General features: G+C 35.8%; 1 protein-coding gene across 12 annotated transcripts in view; it reads left to right on the top strand.

Moving 5' to 3' along the window:
• Positions 1-18,081, top strand: part of SATB1 (SATB homeobox 1) — a 100,344-nt gene extending 82,263 nt beyond the window's left edge. For 5 of the 12 annotated variants that reach the window (XM_032259376.1, XM_032259383.1, XM_032259373.1 and 2 more), the window contains 2 exons: positions 11,164-11,367; positions 13,681-18,081. In XM_032259376.1, the coding sequence (XP_032115267.1) occupies positions 11,164-11,367; positions 13,681-14,199 (723 nt within the window). In that variant the 3' untranslated portion in view covers positions 14,200-18,081. Of the gene's footprint in view, positions 1-11,163; positions 11,368-11,956; positions 13,658-13,680 lie in introns of those variants that run through there. The other 7 variants (XM_032259398.1, XM_032259379.1, XM_032259441.1 and 4 more) reach the window with 6 other exon arrangements.
• Positions 18,082-18,318: the final 237 nt, after the last annotated feature.

Raw genomic sequence — 18,318 nt, 5'->3', positions numbered from 1 at the left:
TGGTTTTTCTTAATGACCTTCATTATTTTGAATAGGAAAATAAATATCGTAAATTTTTAATAGTGACTTTAGGAAGCAACATAATAAATTTGCTTCATAACATTGCAATATGAGAGCACATATTCATTTGAGTTAAGCAATTTAGGAAAAGTAAAGTTTCTTGTTAAAAATTCTGTTTTTAAAGAAAACAGTAATTTTATTTTCCTTTGACAGAAGATCTTTATAGTGCCCGCCTACCTTCTTAAACCTATTATGCTGAGCTCAGTTTGAACCTTACTTTTTGTTTAAATACAGCGTCACTATGAATACAAATTGTTGGACTTTGCTGCTATACACGAGCTCTCAGAAATTGCAGAGGTGTATACAGTTTTTTACCACTAACTAAATGGCCCAGATTGGGCCATTTTTGTATCTTTCTGGGTACCCCCCATTTGCTGCCACTTGAGTTTGTTGTGGTGAATCTTTTGCCACAAAGCGTTCACTCATTGAAGTGTGAGCCTCAGGGTGTTTCCAGGCATTTTGGGTGAAGGAAAGTGAAGAGTTTGCCACACATTTGTTTGTGATAAATGTAACTCAGATAGCAGGGCTGGGGGTGGGTTGGGATAAAGAAACCCATCAGAATTAGATTATCGAAGAAACGCTGTGGGACTGAACCACAAATTCAAGAGATGTTTGAGGGAGTATTGACAGGAATTAATCAGTTATGGGAGAGACAGACAAGAAAAGTTAGATTTTTAGTTAAAGCCACTTTGCTATGTATTTTTATTACAAAACTGATACATAGCCACTATAGAAAAATAAGAAGATAAAGACATAAGGAAAAACGTAGAATTACTGGTAATTTTAATCACCTAGAAATGACCATTTTAAGGATCCTGATTTACGTACTTTATACAACACACACACACACACACACACACACGTACATGTATCTGTCTGTATGTATATATGTGTGTTTGCATGTATGTCTTACATTTATTCATGGGCTGCAGATACCATTTAATTTCCTATTGATGTGTATTTAGATTATATTCAACTTTTGCTAGTATAAATATGAATGTAAACATCATTATAGTTAGATATTTATACACATCCTTATTTCCTTAAATTCTTAAAAGTGAAATTATTGGATCAAAGAAGGCATTTGGGTTTTACAGATGATTGCTGGACATTTCTACATTCTGCAATTCACGATGTCCTTCAGAAAGACTATACCAATTTATGCTTCAAATAACAGCCTTTCAGCCTAGGTGATTGGGTTGTGTGGTAATACTATTAACTGAGTAAAACTTCCTAGGAGGAGAACCTGGCTTTGGCTCAGATTGGAATATTGTAACTGAATTATTTTCATTAGCTCCCTTGACATTGAAATCCCCTGTGTGATAATGACAACAACAATAAAATAATAGTAGCTGATATTCATCATACTATTACTGTGTGCCAAGCCCTTTTCATGAATTATTTTACTTAATTCTTACAACCCTATGAATTAAGTGGTAAATAGACCCCATTTATAGAGCAGCAAATTGAGGTTTAGCAAAATTGAGTCATCTGCCCAAGGTTACAAGGCTGATGATAAATGGTAGAATAGATACTCCAGTTAAAACCCAGGCTTAACTAAGATCTTAACAAATAGATCTTAGAAGTCCATTAGAGGAGATGAGGTTGCAGTAACTAAGTAGTATCCTCAAGAAAATATGATAAAGAGCTATTTTTTTAAAAAAAGGGTCATAAGCAGTGAGTTCAAAAGCACTGGTCTGTCTGTTTTCCCAGATTCCTGCCAATTCATCCTGTTCTGTTATTTGTTATTCTTCCTATTTTATATATTGCTCCCTTTTCAAATCCAAGCCAGCATCTCTCTTCATCAATGAAGAGTTCCTTGACAGCCCTACCTCAGCACTTCTCCACGTGGATCCCACTTGACGTCTGCCCATCAGTGACCTTTATCACATGCTATCTTGCACTAATAGTTATTTTTGAATACCAGGTCTTTCAAAATGTATTTGGAGACATTTAAGGCAAGTGCTTTCAGTAAAGTTTATAAGACCTTTGGTGGTTACCATGGAGCAAGCATTGGGCTGAATGTATTCTGTTTCATTTGTACTGGCTAGTATCCTGTGAGATTAATACCATTATTACCTGCAGTTTGTAGAGGAAGAATCTGAGGCTCAGAAAGGTTATTTGTTCAAGTTCACATAGATAAAAGCCTATATGGGATATAATCCTTTTACTGGTATACAGAAGTGCTTGAGCGTGCCTTGAAAGACAAGTAGTATTTGAAGGGACACCAGGAAGAAGGAGCAAGGGCTTTCCCATTAGAGAGAATTGTGTGAGGAATGGAGAATAGAATGTAAGGCAGTGTTTGGCAATAGCTAATAAATAGTCCAACAAATTTGGACATCAGTGTCATTGGGAAGAACCTCAAAAGCAGCCCCTGGGAATGTGAACTTTTCTCCCACCTTGGGAAGCCACTGAAGGTCATAGCGAACAGTAGGGTAACTATGTGCAGTTTTTTTTTTTTTTTTTTTTTTTTTTTGAGACGGAGCTTTGCTGTTGTTGCCCAGGCTGGAGTGCAATGGCGTGATCTCGGCTCACTGCAACCTCCGCCTCCTGGGTTCAAGCAATTCTCCGGCCTCAGCCTCCCGAGTAGCTGGGACTACAGGCATGCACCGTCATGCCCAGCTAATTTTTGTATTTTTAGTAGAGACGGGGTTTCACCTTGTTGACCAGGATGGTCTTGATCTCTTGACCTTGTGATCCACCCGCCTCGGCCTCCCAAAGTGCTGGGATTACAGGCTTGAGCCACCGCGCCCGGCTATGTGCAGTTTTAAAGTAGAAGACTAATATAATTATTCTCATTCTGGGATCCCATTTACAAGGATATCACAAAGATGGTTAAGAGTATTCAAGAAAGCTTAATGAAACCTGTTTCTTTACCTGTCAATAAATTTCATAGGCGAAATTAAACATTAGGTTAATGTGCTTTTTATAGGAATCACATCAATTCTGTATGATCACACTGTATGACGAATAGAGAACCTATTCGTCATCAAAACTCTGATCATCATTGACGTACTTTTTTCCTAACTCAAGAAAGGAAGAGGAATGATTACTTTAAAGCTTTTTTGTTCAGAAATCAGAATAATTGCCCAGTGGAAGTAATTAAAAAAGAATGTTGTTTAAGAGAGTAATTCAAGGAAGAGGTGCCTCAGTTCTGACAAGTCAATAGTGGCAGAATGGAAAGAGTAAATGGTTCTTAATGATGGAGAGACTAAAATTGATGAAAATGTTACAGCACGAACCTTGGGAGTGTTGAGTTTTCTGTTTTTTTTTAAATGACACCAGCTATGAAGAATGAGGAGAAAATTAAAACTTAACATTTGAAGAGAAAGTGCATAAATGTTAAATAGGAGCCAGATCATATCACTGAAATTTATGTAATGTGAAAAATATATCTTAGGCTGAGGGGAAAAAATGAGAAAATTTTTTTCAGAGTCCTTATTCAAGTATCAGATATATAAGCCAGAATTTTATTTGTTTTGTTTCAGCTTTGACTAAACTACCCTGAAAGCAGGATTGACGTATATATGAAAATTAAACTTTCAAATTAGATATTTTCCAAATCTAATGTTTTAAAAATAAATTCAGACCTTTTTTGGGAAAATCTCTATTTCCATCAAGAGCTCATCTTTTTGCTAACTGGTTTAATGGGTTGTCTAGAATTTTATACTTTTATCTTCATTCCTGTTTGTTTTTAACCCCTTCTCAAATTCCCCCTCTGAAAATATTCTTTAAAATGTGAGATCTCTTTGCTCAACAACCTGTTTAAGTCAGAACCATTTGTATCTACTGTGGCCAGTTTGTTATCTGATAATCTTGTTAAGGACCAAGTGATTTGTGTCCTAGGAGAAACCACCAAATCCATGTGTGCCCTAAAGTTAGTGGCTTTCAAAAAGTATAAAAGAGGTAAACATAAAACCATTAAAAAAATTGATTTGCACTTTTTTATCTGATTAAATTTTAAACAAAATTGAAAAAGATCATTTACCAGTTACCAGTGACTGCACGTATTCCTTCGAAATTCACTAAATTTTAATAGAACATTTTCTCCAGGTTGTATAAGCATTATTTCTTTATGCTAATAATTTTCTTTATGTGTAACCTTTAGAAACTCTGCTAGAGCTGTTTAACTTCTTAATGACTAAGTGGCAAAAATTCACTCAAGCAAAAAATTTCTTGATAGCCATTTTATGTCCTATTATTGCCCCAGTATTGGAACACACAAATTTTTTGGCTCAGATATTGAGTCTCTTAAATAAACTGGAACATCTAGAGAGAATTTAAAAACAGTAACAGTTTAGAAGTTAAAAATAGTAACATTTAAAAGGATTATTATAATTTTTTTTTCTTTCAGCAAATATCAGAAACCACACTTTGAAAAATAAAAATATTGGGGGATACATACATGCACACACATATGCCTTTCTTTTTTAAAACCCATCTTTGAATCAAATGGTTGTAATGTGCTACTTTTAGAATGGAAAATGCATTTACTGGTATGTCTCTGTTCAAATTTATTTTCCATGTTTTCTTTAATAAGACCAATGTTAACTTAGCAGGAAAAGTTACGTAGACTGCCAGCTGAGGTTCTTTTCACTTTACACAAAGTAGATGTTATTAAGATGGGGAGAAAGATTAATGCATTTCCTACTAATTCCATAGAGGAGAACATGTATCTTTATCAATGTTAATGGTGGGGGCCTCTCATAATGTTATAGAATAATCTGCTTTAGCAAAGGTTTTTCTTCTAAAAAACTTCATATCATTTAAAGGTTAATATGTTAGGTAAAGAACAATATCTTAAGACAAGTGTTTTTATTACAGGACATGATGGGATGGTTTATATTAAATTATATGATGATTTGAATGGGAAAGAAGAAAAAGTGCATCGCTTCTTGCCCTCAACTTTAATGCCTTTAATCAAATAATGACCTTCTGGAAAATAGTTAATTTTAAGCATTTGGAAAGATCAATACCACTTTGCCACCAAAAAATGGTCTAGATGATGAAATTTGATGTATTTAAAGTATCATTTCACCCTTTTAACCTAGTAAATAATTTAAAATGCTTTCAGTATTGCTTTGCCACTGTTTTGTTTCTCACTGCACAGTGTTATGATTCTTCATGAAAAAAGGTTGCAAGTGGGTGTGTGAAGCATTTAGACCTCACACCTAGAAATGGGATTGTATCTCCATTAGGTCTTGGATATTTCTGTATTAGCCCCCCAACCAAAAGTAGTATGTTTAAATAGTACCTTTGAGGCACAGTGTGTATAAAGCATAAAACATATGAAAATAGAACCTTTCTGCAACCCTACTTTTGTAAGGTTTAGTTGTTTTTTTCAGACAGAAAAAGAGGTGGTTTAAAACGTTATTAGTCACTTTGCATCTTTTGTGATATCTTTAAACCTTTATGCTAAAGGTGAAGGATTTGGTAGCTCTGACAATTAGAACCCATTTTCCCCCAGCTTGTAGAACACTGATATGAAATTACCCTTGAGTGCCGACAGCTTTGTAAAAAATAGGAAAAAAAAAAAAAACACACACACACACACAAAAATTGCCCTCTATTAGCATGTTTGTGGGCAGATTAAAAACTGTCTTCATTAGCATAAGTAACACTTACAGATTCTTTTAAAAGTAGAAAATTATTTGCTGAATGATAAATTGCTAGCTTTATAGTTAGTTGTTGTTGAAAATGTACTCATTCAAATGCCTGGTGTAGTTTAGTCTACAATACTGAATTTTTTGTTAGAAGTACTATTTAATGGATTATGTACTTAATCCTTGTTCCTACTACTTGCTGAAATGTAATTCATGCTTTCCACTAAAATGTTTGTATCAAATACTTTCCTATTTAGATTGATTTCTTTTAATATCATATATTATTATACTATATGCCCCAGAGATTGGAACAAAATATTCCTTCAAATAACACATAAAAGATGAGGGTGAGGGGGGATAAATACAGACTATAAAATGTTTTACTTTTTTAGAATTCAAATTACCAGTCTATTTTTTTCAGCTGTATTTTTCCTTCTTAGTTGCAGTAAGAATTATTTGTCATTTTCTTTCTCTTTTTATAGCTCTTAGTTTTAAAATGTATATGTACATAATGATAATATATACATATATGTATATTGCATTAAATGACTTTTTTTCTCGGAGAATACCAAAGTCTGTTTTCTCCTGGAAAAGTAGTTATGTTACATACTCCCAGCTTTGTCACAGAACAGGCCTTGTTAGGGGTTCTCTTTTTATGCGTGTGAGGCTTTATAAAGTACAATAAATTCATTTATGAAAGGAGGTTACTTTCTTGACTCAATTAAAATCATTGTGCACCCCTTATCTGTTAAAATGTTAGAAGCGAATTGACTTGAATTAAATGTTCTAAAAAGAGTGGAGTGGAAATCAGAGATTGAGTTTGGTTGGAAATTAGCAGCTGAGAGATGAAGGTGCCAGGATTTTTATTTAAATGTGGTGCAACAAGATTCTGTCAGTAAAGCACATCATTAGAATATTGAGTTTAGAACTGCTAATTTTTCCTTTAAAATGAGCATACAGTCGTGTGTTTCATGGACCATAATAAATTGCCATTGTCTTATCATTGAGTTTGTTTTGCTTTTTTGCAGTACTGATTTGGCAGTTATTCTGCATTTTCTCTTTTCCTTCCCCCCCACCCAGTCTTACATTTCTTTAATAGATCCCTAACCAAAACCAGTCAAAAAGAATGTTATTTATTTCATGCAATCTTAGGTTTAGCATCTTTTGCACCATTTTCTTGCTTACGGTAGCAAGACATTTGCAGATGGTTCTTGGTTACTATAAAGTACACAACAGTATTTCCTTTGTGGCAGATGGATTTAAGACTTTTAGTTCTCAATAAATGTAGGTTTACAATCCATAACTTTACAGGATTTGTGTTGTATATAACAGGTTTGAACATATTATCTCAGAATTCATCTGCATGGCATTTTCAGCTTATTCAGGGTCCATGCCAGTTTTTTTAAGTAATAGGGGGAGCACTGTGATGGATCGCAACAGCTCAAGGCGTGATTTTGAATAGAAACAAAGGGTTTAGAACAGAAGGTGTCAAATTAAACTTTGTCAGTTTGAAAAGTAGTAACATCCTGAAAGTTTTACTAATTTATTTACATGTGGCTACTGTTTATATTTTGCCCTCTTTATATGCAGCGTAATGTTGCTTGGCAAATTTACTACATTTAAAGTTTAGGTTGTTCCTTGTACCATTTTAGTTTTCTGAGAATGGATTGGTCTCATTATTTTAAGGCTGTTAGTCCCCTGTCTTTTCTACTGTTCAAAACAGTTGTGAGCTAATTTAATTTAGAGAGCAGTTTTCTATTCCTGCCTATGGCCTTACGTGTATCAAGTCCCAGAGACTTCTCTTAAAAACGTAATTATGTTTTGTTTTTGTTTTTTGCAGCAAAGCACTGGATTTCATTCTTCATCTCTCCCCCCACCCCAAACATAAATGCAGTTATCGCTTAAAAACTAGTACATACTTTGGGAATCACTTTTGTCAGATATTAAAAATACTTTGACATATTCATCTTCTTCCTGTTTGTTTATTCTAACAATAACACTTGTGGAAAACTGACCTAGGAAGAGGTATTGAAGAATTAGCATTTGGCTTCTTAGTCGTTTTCTGCAAAAACATAGATCAGATTACTGTCATTATTAATAGAGTAACGATCAATAGGATTTGAGGTAGTCAAAATATTCCAAGGTATTTAAATAGCATTAGAATAAATTATCTTATTTTTGCCAGTATAAATTGGGAATGAGCCAATTTATTTCTACACTGACAAAGAGCTAATGTGTCAAAATGTCTGTTTTCCATTATTTTTTAAGAGAGATGCACATCAAGAGAAGCAACCCCCCCCCTTTTAATTTTTTTGGAATACCCTTGTACAGCTAACAGTTCCCAGCTGCACCGTTAAATATTTTTCTAAGAAGCATCTGATTTCAGTCTCTTAAAATCATCGCGTTTCTTGAAAGGCTAGCGGAGACATGCTTCAACTTATAATTCATCAAATTATTTTTAGATAAGGAATTAGAAGTATTATTTAAGGGCAGAGGTTAATAGCAGACTACTGGAAATGTTATGTTAGTCATGGGCAATTAATAAAAATAAGGATCCGTCTCATAAGTATAGACACACAGAAGTGACAATATGAGCAAAATATTTGTTGAATGAGTCAGGGCTCTTTTTCTGAAATATTTGTTAAACCAGCATGAGTGTGATTGTTTAGGAATTAGCTATCATTATTAGCCATTTTAAAAGAACTAATGATTTTCTTTTCCAAAGAACATCTGTGATCCACATGTTTTTTCACATATATCCAAGTGCTAACTGATCTCTGCATTACTTTAAAAAGTTTCTAAAGGATGTGAAAAATCACTGGAGTTTTTCAGCTCTCTCCAAGAAGCTTTTCTTACATGAATCATTCTTAATTTAACTTTTAGCAATTTTTAGTTACAAGCATTTATTTCTTAAAAAAAAATTCTTAAATGTTCAATGTTTAGCATTTATTGCAATAGTAGAATACTAGCCAAGTTAAAAAAAAAATCTACTCTTTTCTTTATGAACCTCTAACTTCTTTTGAAAGGTATATAAAACTGTGTGATTTGCTGTGTTCAGTTAGAGGGATCCTGTCAATTGTGATGGCTAAAGGAGGCAGACAAGGAGGAGAGGGAAAGTAGTCTCACCCATAGTTAATATTAAAGCCTACAGGAAGATACATATCTAAAACCTACACAGCAACAAAATGTAAAGTATAAAGAATAGCTTAGTTGTAGAAAAATGTATATTTTCATGGCTTAATTCAGATGGCAAATATTTACCAGTAAGAGCTAAGTAAACATCTCTAGGGCACCATATGCAAGTAGGTCTCAGATACTTCAAATGCTCACATACAGTTTTGTAGTTAATGTATTCACATAAATAGAGCTGAAATATGTCATATTATAGTATTCTGGAAATAAACATAGAATCGCCATGGTTAGAAGAGAAGCAAGTTCAGTGACACTGCAATCACAGTGATTTTTATGTTTTATTTAGCTAACAGTCTTTCAGGTAAATCTTCAGTTTACTGCCTGCTGTCTTAACCTTGATTTATACATTCAGTGGCATCAAATGAGTGCATGATTACATGACCATCCCCATGCATATATTTGCTTAATTAAAAGACCTGTTGAATAGGAATACTAGTAGATGTCATGAGATACAGCAGCAGTCACCATGGGCTGGTTAACAGATAGGCCTTGGGAAGATTATATGTCAGTTTTCTACCTTTTCTTCAAGTAGGCCATTTTGGGGAGAACAGGCCATGTTTCTTTCCACTATACACTGCAGTCAAAGAAGAATTTTTCTTTCTAATGGTTTCAGTTTGAGAAGGGAAGGAAAATCATGCCATCCTCTGACCTCACCCCTGATAACATAAAAAATAAAACCCTCCTTGACGAGATCTAAAAATTACATAATAAAAAAAAACAGTACTTCCCTTTTCATCCAACTAATTTGCTTAAAATTTCTAAGAAATGTCTTTGTCTTAGATCAAGTTCCCTAAAAGCAGAGCCTAGGATGGGAGTCAGGTGCTCATGACTTGGTGAGGGCCCTGGGAGGAAAGGAGGAGGGACAGGGAAGAGCAGGAGGTCCAGTAAGGATGTGGTCTTGGGCAAAGTCTAGCCCTAGGTTGGTGGGCGGGGGAGCAAGAAGAATGGGGATGACTGTCTCTAGAGAGTAGATTGAAGGATAGAGTAAGTCGTCCATTTTCAGAAAAAGGGCCAGGGACTTTGTGCCACTGGGTCAGCCGGTCACTGGGCATCTAGGGTGAGGAGGTCAGTGAAGAAGTGTAGAGATGGCTTCAAGACATTTCTCCAGAACAGAATGCATGTGAGAGGCATAGCAGGCAGCTGAACAGCAGAGGCTGCCTTGCTTGGTGGGGGCCTGGGTCGGACACCCTCACTCTTCCCCTTCACTCCATTGTTTAGTGTCCACCACGGCAGCCAAGGTGAAGACTTGAGATGACTGGAAAATGTATTCTGATGCCCACTCAGTTCTTGATAGATAACCCCAGGGTAAAAAACTGGGCCTTGGAAGAGAGGTTCAGATTTTGGCAGTCACTAGACATTTCCTTCTCTCTTAGCCCAAGAAACTTATTAAATTCTTGCCTGACAAATCATATGCTCCCACTGCAGTAAGCAGAAAAATAGACTCCATTGTCTCTTTTTTCTTTTTTGACTCAATCTTGGCTCACTGCAACCTTCATCTCCCTGGTTCAAGCAATTCTCTTGCCTCAGCCTCCCGAGTAGCTGGGATTGCAGGCATGCGCCACCATACCCAGCTATTTTTTTGTATTTTTAGTAGGAATGGTGTTTCATCATGCTGGCCAGGACGGCCTCAATCTTCTCACCATGTGGTCCACCCACCTCGGCCTCCCAAAGTGCTGGGATTACATGCACTAGCCACTGCAGACCCAGTGTCTCTTTTTAAAGAATTGTTTCATAGCAAATTATTCTAATGCCCATTGTAATAATCATGCCTTATACTGGACAACATTCGTGCTGGTACAATTGCACATGTCCTTTCTGTTTCATACATGCACACACACATAAATATTCACACAGTTTTCTTTCAAATCCAGAAATTACAAGCTTAGGAAATCCTTTAAAAAAAATTATTTCTAAAATCTGTCCTGCCCCTTAAGCACTTCAGTATCCTCAGATGGCCAGCCACTCATTAGACAGGAAAGTTGCGCAAGACTGAAGCACATCAACTTTGTTTTTCTCCTATTTCATATATTACAAAATCTGTGATAAATGCTCTCTTACCCTCAGAGTCTGAAAAATGTGTCCCTCCCTTGAGATGCAAATCTGAACTTTGATTAGAAACAGAGTCTGCCTCCTTGACAGCCACAGATAACCTCTCTTAACAAGTTAAAAACAAATTTTAAAGCAGATTAGTGTGTTCTGAGCTTATGAAAAAGTTAATTCATAAGATTTTTCCTTTTTAGCTCCTATTGGAAAATGCCATTCCCCACCCCATAGGCACAAACTAACCTATTATGCCCTTGTCTCTAAGGGATGGTTATGTGAGCTGTTACGCTGGAAGGAAGATCCTTCTCCAGAAAACAGAACCCTGTGGGAGAACCTCTCCATGATCCGAAGGTTCCTCAGTCTTCCTCAGCCAGAACGCGATGCCATTTACGAACAGGAGAGCAACGCGGTGCATCACCATGGCGACAGACCGCCCCACATTATCCATGTTCCAGCAGAGCAGATTCAGGTTTGTTTACCTTGTTCAATTCAATATAGCAATAAGTAAATAAAGCTTTAAACTTAGCAGGGAAATTAGCGTTTCTCTTCCTCCTGCCAGTCTAAACATAGGCTTTTTAGCAAGAGATAACAATACACTGCCCTCTCGCTCAGGGGGATAAGCTGAAGATTAACATACTTTTTCCAACATATGTATTGTGTTCCTCTTTCCTCATCTTCCAACCCCCAAAGCGACAGGAATCCCCTTTTTACACTCCTTGTTTGGCAAGTGTGTCTTTGTTGGTATTGGGTTTTGTGTTGAGAGTTTAAAGTTTTTTTGTGTGTGTTTTTTAAAAATCACAATTTAAAACCACCTATTTTTTTAATTAATAGCACAGTACCCCCGAGGAAAAGAGCTACTGCTGTTGCTGTAAAGGAAGTTTGTAGAATCACAATTTTGTACATTGGATTCTGTCCAGAAAGAGGAGGGGAGGGAAGCTTAATTGGAATCTTGCTTTATCGTCCTTGGCCCTTCCTTCACCTTGTGTTTAATCTCTGTCTCCCCACACTTCACAGAATGTAGGTTAGGGGTGAGTCATATCTGTTTGTCTTTCCTTTAGAGCCCCTCTCCCAGCACCCTTGGGAAAGGAGAGTCTAGAGGCGTTTTCTTACCAGGCCTGCCGACCCCTGCACCATGGCTCGGTGCTGCTCCTCAGGTGAGCGGGCACAGTTACCTCTGCCAGCAAGGGACACAGAGAGGGAGTGAAATGAAGACCTGCTCCCCAGGTCAGGATTTTCAAAGGATATACCATGGCCATGGCCAGAGCCCACTGTGCCAGCAGATGCAGCCTTGTGCTTTGTCATGTTATGGGACTCGTCACCATTCATCTCATAAAGGAACTCTCCTCTGAATTTAGATGGAAGAGTTCTGGGATCAGGTAGTTATTAGTGCTCTTAGGGCCCCAATTGCTTAGGAAGCGTTTATCATTGAACTTGAGCTGTAGAGCTTATATTTGTTAAAGGGGATAATTTTAGCTTTCTCTTTTAAAGTAAAATGCCATTGCCTTCCAGAGTCCTAAAATTCTACCTTTGTTGAATCACCTGCATTATTTTTTATATTTCTGTAAAAATATATATAGATACACGTGTGTGCGTGTGTGTATATATATATATATATATATATATAGCTAAAAACAATAATAGAGTTGTTTACCAGGATAAAAAAATTCTCGAGTGTGTATTAAAACAAGTTGACAGAGAGGTTCCCTTTAGGATTTCAAGCAGTAAAATAACCATGAAAGCCTGAAAAACTTACTGTTTAGCAGAAACAAAAAAGAGAAAAATGTATGTTAAGTAATTTTAAAAAGTACTCATTTGAAAATGTAAATTGTTTTTAATAAAATTCCTTCTTAGAGCTATAAAAGGAAGTGCATAGAGACGATATCAGCATTCTAATATTGTGCCACTTACGCAGGTTGATTTGCTTTGCTGGTAAGAATTATGGATATCGAGTATACAGTATGTGCATGTGTCACATATTTATGTATAATTGTGTATGGAAATTATAGCACATATAGTAATTATGAAAAAGTGTCTGTATACACTAAATTTAAATCCTAATCACATCTGAGTTTACTATAGACAAAACAATTCGCTAGCCATCGTATGGGGGATTGAACCTTTATTTTGAGGTAAGAAAAAAACTTGCAGTGTCAGCCTAGGACAATTTGGTAAGAAATTGTGTGTGTATTAAATTGGAACTGTCTGATAGAAAAATCGCAAATGTGAGAATCTTAAAAATCCTTTGGTCTCATGACAGATAACATTGAATAAGAGCATACACTCATCTTCCGTTCTTCCTGGCCATTCAGTGAAACAGAGCAGAACATGAATTTCTTTCCCTACTGCTCTGTAGCTCACCTTTCTAAAATGTCTTTGAAATCCTAGCCTCTCAATCTTCATTTTAAATCTTTGTTAATTATTTACATCATAATTTGATGTGCCGTCTTCGCCTTTGATGCGTGTCCTTCTAGTGAAGTTTATGGCTCCCATTTTCAGAGCACTGAGTTTTCACTTCCTCCACTGATGTCTGATAAGTAAGTGCAGTAGCCCCCCATATTATTCATTTGGGGGGCATAGCCATATTAATTCATCCCTTCCTAGTTCATATCATTTTTGATTTTTTTCTAAATGCTGTGGGCCATTTAGCTGGCCTTCCTTTTTGTTCTAATTCTTCGTCCCTACCAAAGAAGCTATATGTGGGATTTGTGACCACGCTTCCTGATTCTAGGCGGCTTTGTGTGGAGCTCCACGCTAGCAGAGCTCTGATTGTCTCCTTGTTTCTCTGCAGCAACAGCAGCAGCAACAGCAGCAGCAGCAACAGCAGCAGCAGGCGCCGCAGCCTCCACAGCCACAGCAGCAGCCACAGGCAGGCCCTCGGCTCCCCCCACGACAACCCACGGTGGCCTCTCCAGCAGAGTCAGATGAGGAGAACCGGCAGAAGACCCGGCCACGAACAAAAATTTCAGTGGAAGCCCTGGGAATCCTCCAGAGTTTCATACAAGACGTAGGCCTGTACCCTGATGAAGAGGCCATCCAGACTCTGTCCGCTCAGCTTGACCTTCCCAAGTACACCATCATCAAGTTCTTTCAGAACCAGCGGTACTATCTCAAGCACCATGGCAAACTGAAGGACAATTCCGGTTTAGAGGTTGATGTGGCAGAATATAAAGAAGAGGAGCTGCTGAAGGATTTGGAAGAAAGTGTCCAAGATAAAAATACTAACACCCTTTTTTCAGTGAAACTAGAAGAAGAGCTGTCAGTGGAAGGAAACACAGACATTAATGCTGATTTGAAAGACTGAGATAAAAGTATTCGTTTCATTCAACAATTCCACTGGTATCTACTAACAAAATGAAAAGTTCACCTTGTATTCTCTCAGAAAACCTTTGTTGTTCATTGTTTGGCCAATGAATCTTCAAAAACTTGCACAAACAGAAAAGTTGGAAAAGGATAATACAGACTGCACTAAATGTTTTACTCTGTTTTACAAACTGCTTGGCAGCCCCAGGTGAAGCATCAAGGATTGTTTGGTATTAAAATTTGTGTTCACGGGATGCACCAAAGTGTGTACCCCGTAAGCATGAAACCAGTGATTTTTTTTTTTTTTCAGTTATTCTGGAGCCTCAAACAAGCATTATAACTTCTGTGATTATGATTTTCTCTCCTATAATTATTTCTGTAGCACTCCACACTGATCTTTGGAAACTTGCCCCTTATTTAAAAAAAAAAAAAAGAAAAAAAAAGAGTTTGTTACTCTATTGTATGTTACAAAAGAACTATAGACTGTGGAATGCAGTTTAAAGATGACATATGCCAACAAATGCCTTGTATTATATGGCACTGCCGTAATTCAAATTTGTTTTTATTTTGGAAATAAAAGTTCACTGTAATTTTTTTTCATTCTCATTGTTACATGATTTTTTTAAAAAAAAAAGGAAAAGAAAATGTGAAACACAATTTAGTCCTCATTATTTATTTGTAGATCCTGCAGCATCATGTTGTAATTAATTTTTTGGAAGTTTCCGTTAAATGTAATATTGCTTCTCTTGTTACCATACTGATTCTTTTCTATTTATAAATGTATTTTGATGGGCAGTAAAACAAAGTGTCTTAAAAGTTTTAAATAGAGAAAATGTGCTTTACACAGTTGCCTATAAAAAGTGCTCTATGTTATCCAAGCAATTCATACTATAAGCTTCACTCTTATTGTTGTATGCAATTTTTACTATCATGCAAATAAGCTTAGGTAAATAAAACTAATAGATCACCTTAGAAAATTATGCAATTAATGTGAAAATAATTGATGTTTGCAATGTGTCTTCCTTTGGTTTACAATCAATTTTAAAGCTACATCTGTATAAAATTTCTGTATAAAGGTGTATTTCTTTTTTATGAGTTTATGGCTATGAAAACACCAGCGATTTTGTTACAGCTGGCTGTTTTTATAAGTGTATCACAATTTTCTTTATGCAGAGATGTTCTGCCTAGGAGTGGTTATTGACTGTAACTACACAATTAAAATTGTTTGTATGGTATGACATGGTAGGGTTTGTCTGCTTATGTGAAGTAACTTTAAAGAAAAGTCAAAGGATGGCCCTCTCATTTAGGTGCATGTTAATACTTTCTTGCTATTTAACTGATTTTGAAAAGAGCAATTGAAAAGTTACTTGAAACACTGTAAATTTACATCACAAACACATGCTCATTTTTAAATAGGTATGAAATTTCACAATGAAGATAACCTGTTTTGGTTAACATTTTGCTTAATAAATAGAGATAGGATGGTCAAAAGACTCTCCAACAAAAACATAAATCCAGTCTCTAGCAGTTATGTTCTTAGAGTGGATTCGTCTGTGCTTATTTCACAATACTTCAATTATAGCAACACTTTTCCTTAAGCTAATGTACAAATATTTTTAAAGTTCATTAATAGTCTCAAAATAAGTAGGGGGAAAATGGACCTTCTGTATAAAAACTGCTTAGTAAGCTTTTTTTCTTTTTTTTAACAAGTTTTTGGAATAAGTTAATAACTAAGCTCATTTGATTGTGTATGTCATAACTATAAGAGCTACATGAAGAAAATAGGAATAACACACCTGGAATTTAAATACAATCTTCTAAGTTCTTGCAACATTCAACTTAGTAAAATGCCAGAATATAAAATGAGGTGTGCTAATGGTCACAGAAAGGACTGAGGCCAGCATTACAGTTTTGCGTGATTTTTATTTGCCTCTTCACTTTAAGGTTTCCTGGATGCTAGTAAGGGTATCTGGGTTGCTTGAGATACCATTCTGCAATTGCCCTTCTCTTTCTGCCTACCATTTTCTCAGGCCCTGATGAGCTTATTGGTAGGCAACGGGGCTGCTTTAATGTTGTACTTTAGAAACTAAAATGGAATCATTGAAAACTCTCAAAGAAGCTTTAAAGTTCCATTTGCTTTTGAAGCACAGCTAAGCTACTCTGACGGCAGCTGGTTGGTTGCAAACTTAAAATTGTACTGAAAAGTTGCCACTTCTTTTTATGAAGAAAACAACTCTCAAACATTTTTGCTCACTAGAGTTCAGAAAAGTAATAACTTGAGCCAAAGGAATTTGAATTAAGAAAACTAGATTTAATGTATTTAAGAAATAGAAACTAGAATACCATTAGTTAAATTGTCTTTCTCTTCCTTATAGATCCCCTAAGTTTAAGGAACAAGGCTGGATTTTTAACCAGTCCAACCCTAACACAAGGTGTCAAATAGGTATGAAATTCAGTAATCTTTTTGGAAGGAGAAATTGGGTTGCAAATAACTTTCCATTGCTAATAACCTAAATTATTTGAAATAGTGTTTTCAGTGAAATGAATGTCTGTTGGTAATCGACATAGCAATGCTAACAGAATTCTCACATTGATTTTTTAACTTTTTTAAAGTCACCATGGTTTTGATAATTTGATATTTTAAGTGCCCCCCCTCCAGTGCGCACCCACACACACACACATGCACATGTTAATAAACAATGATGGCCCGGATGGAGTGAGCAAAATTGATTTCAGGGAAGATGGCACATTTTAGAAAAGACTTGCCCAGATGATCTTCCATATTGCTCACCAATGTCATTTATCGCTCATGCCAGTCCTCCTCCTGTTTCCTGTGGCATGGTAAAATTCCTGTAACAAGCTTCATTGTGTCCACGTATTTCAGAGACTTTTAAAAGCTGGGCATGACATAGCGGTTTGTGCTGTTAAGACCTTAGCAGAGTCAGGTAGTTTACGGGTAATATTCAACCTTGTGCATCTGAATCTGTCATGGATTCCCTTCACTCAGCACTTTGCCACTAATTTGTATTACACTCTGTGGCCATATAATACTTGCACATTATGCAAAAAAAAAATGTTGATAGTATCTCCTTGCCACACAACATGCAGAGTTGACACATAACCTTTGAAAACCAAGGTAACTAATATGTATGCCCTAGTTGTGTGGCGCTTGGTAACAAAGTCTGTACATATTATGTATAAAATGTGTATTGGTTAGCATTTAGTGCTAAGAAATTCTGAGTTTAAAATAAGTGTTTTTTTCAAAGTAGCGATATCTATATCTGTGTTTATCTAAAAATACTAGCTTGAATAGAAAACATTCTCAAATGGTTCAAGATTGAGTAAAAATGAGAATCCCATACATTCCATGATTAAATTCTGCCCTATTCCCAATTGTTAGCATCTGGCTGATATTAAGGTCTTTGATTGTCACAATATTCTCAATAAATGAGACATTCTGAACTGTCTGGTGATATTTTCAAAAAGAGCAATTAAAATGTGTATTCCCTATAATACAGCTGATGAACTGTTGTGTTAAAGCAAGTTGGAAATTTGCATGATAGCGTGGGAACCAATGGTGGTCCAAACTTTAATCACATCTAAAAATATCAGAAAATATCAATACTAATCTTCCTTATGCATATTTTTTACTTTTTAAGAGGGCTTATTATGAATTCAATGTTTCTTCTGAGGCAATTCTTTTAATGTAAATACTAAATACTTGCATGTCTTTTGACAAAGGCTAAACTACAATCTATTAATATGCACATTTTTGATAAAATATAAAGTACCCTAATTAAAGAAATTGTGGTAGAAGGTGTATGTCCTGAATACTATACCTGTTTAACAATACCAAATGTTAAATAAAAATAGTTTGAAATTATTGTTTAAAAGATGAGCAACATTTTTAAGACTTTCTTGTTACTCTACTTATAGGGAGCATATATCTCCAAATTTAATTCTATCAAAAGCACACTACCAAAATTCAATTACAGCTTCTTGTCTTGTACCAAGGCTGTGTGGTTACCTTTTCCCAACAATTGTTTTCATCTGCTAATACAATGACTGTGATCAAAGCACTTGACCTGGACCCTGCTCTCTATGATAGTAGTTGATGAGT

The sequence above is a fragment of the Sapajus apella genome, unplaced genomic scaffold (genome assembly GCF_009761245.1).
Source record: "Sapajus apella isolate SASKATOON/1434 unplaced genomic scaffold, GSC_monkey_1.0 scaffold4, whole genome shotgun sequence".
Lineage (NCBI taxonomy): Eukaryota > Metazoa > Chordata > Mammalia > Primates > Cebidae > Sapajus > Sapajus apella.
This window is presented reverse-complemented; position numbering and strand designations above follow the sequence as displayed.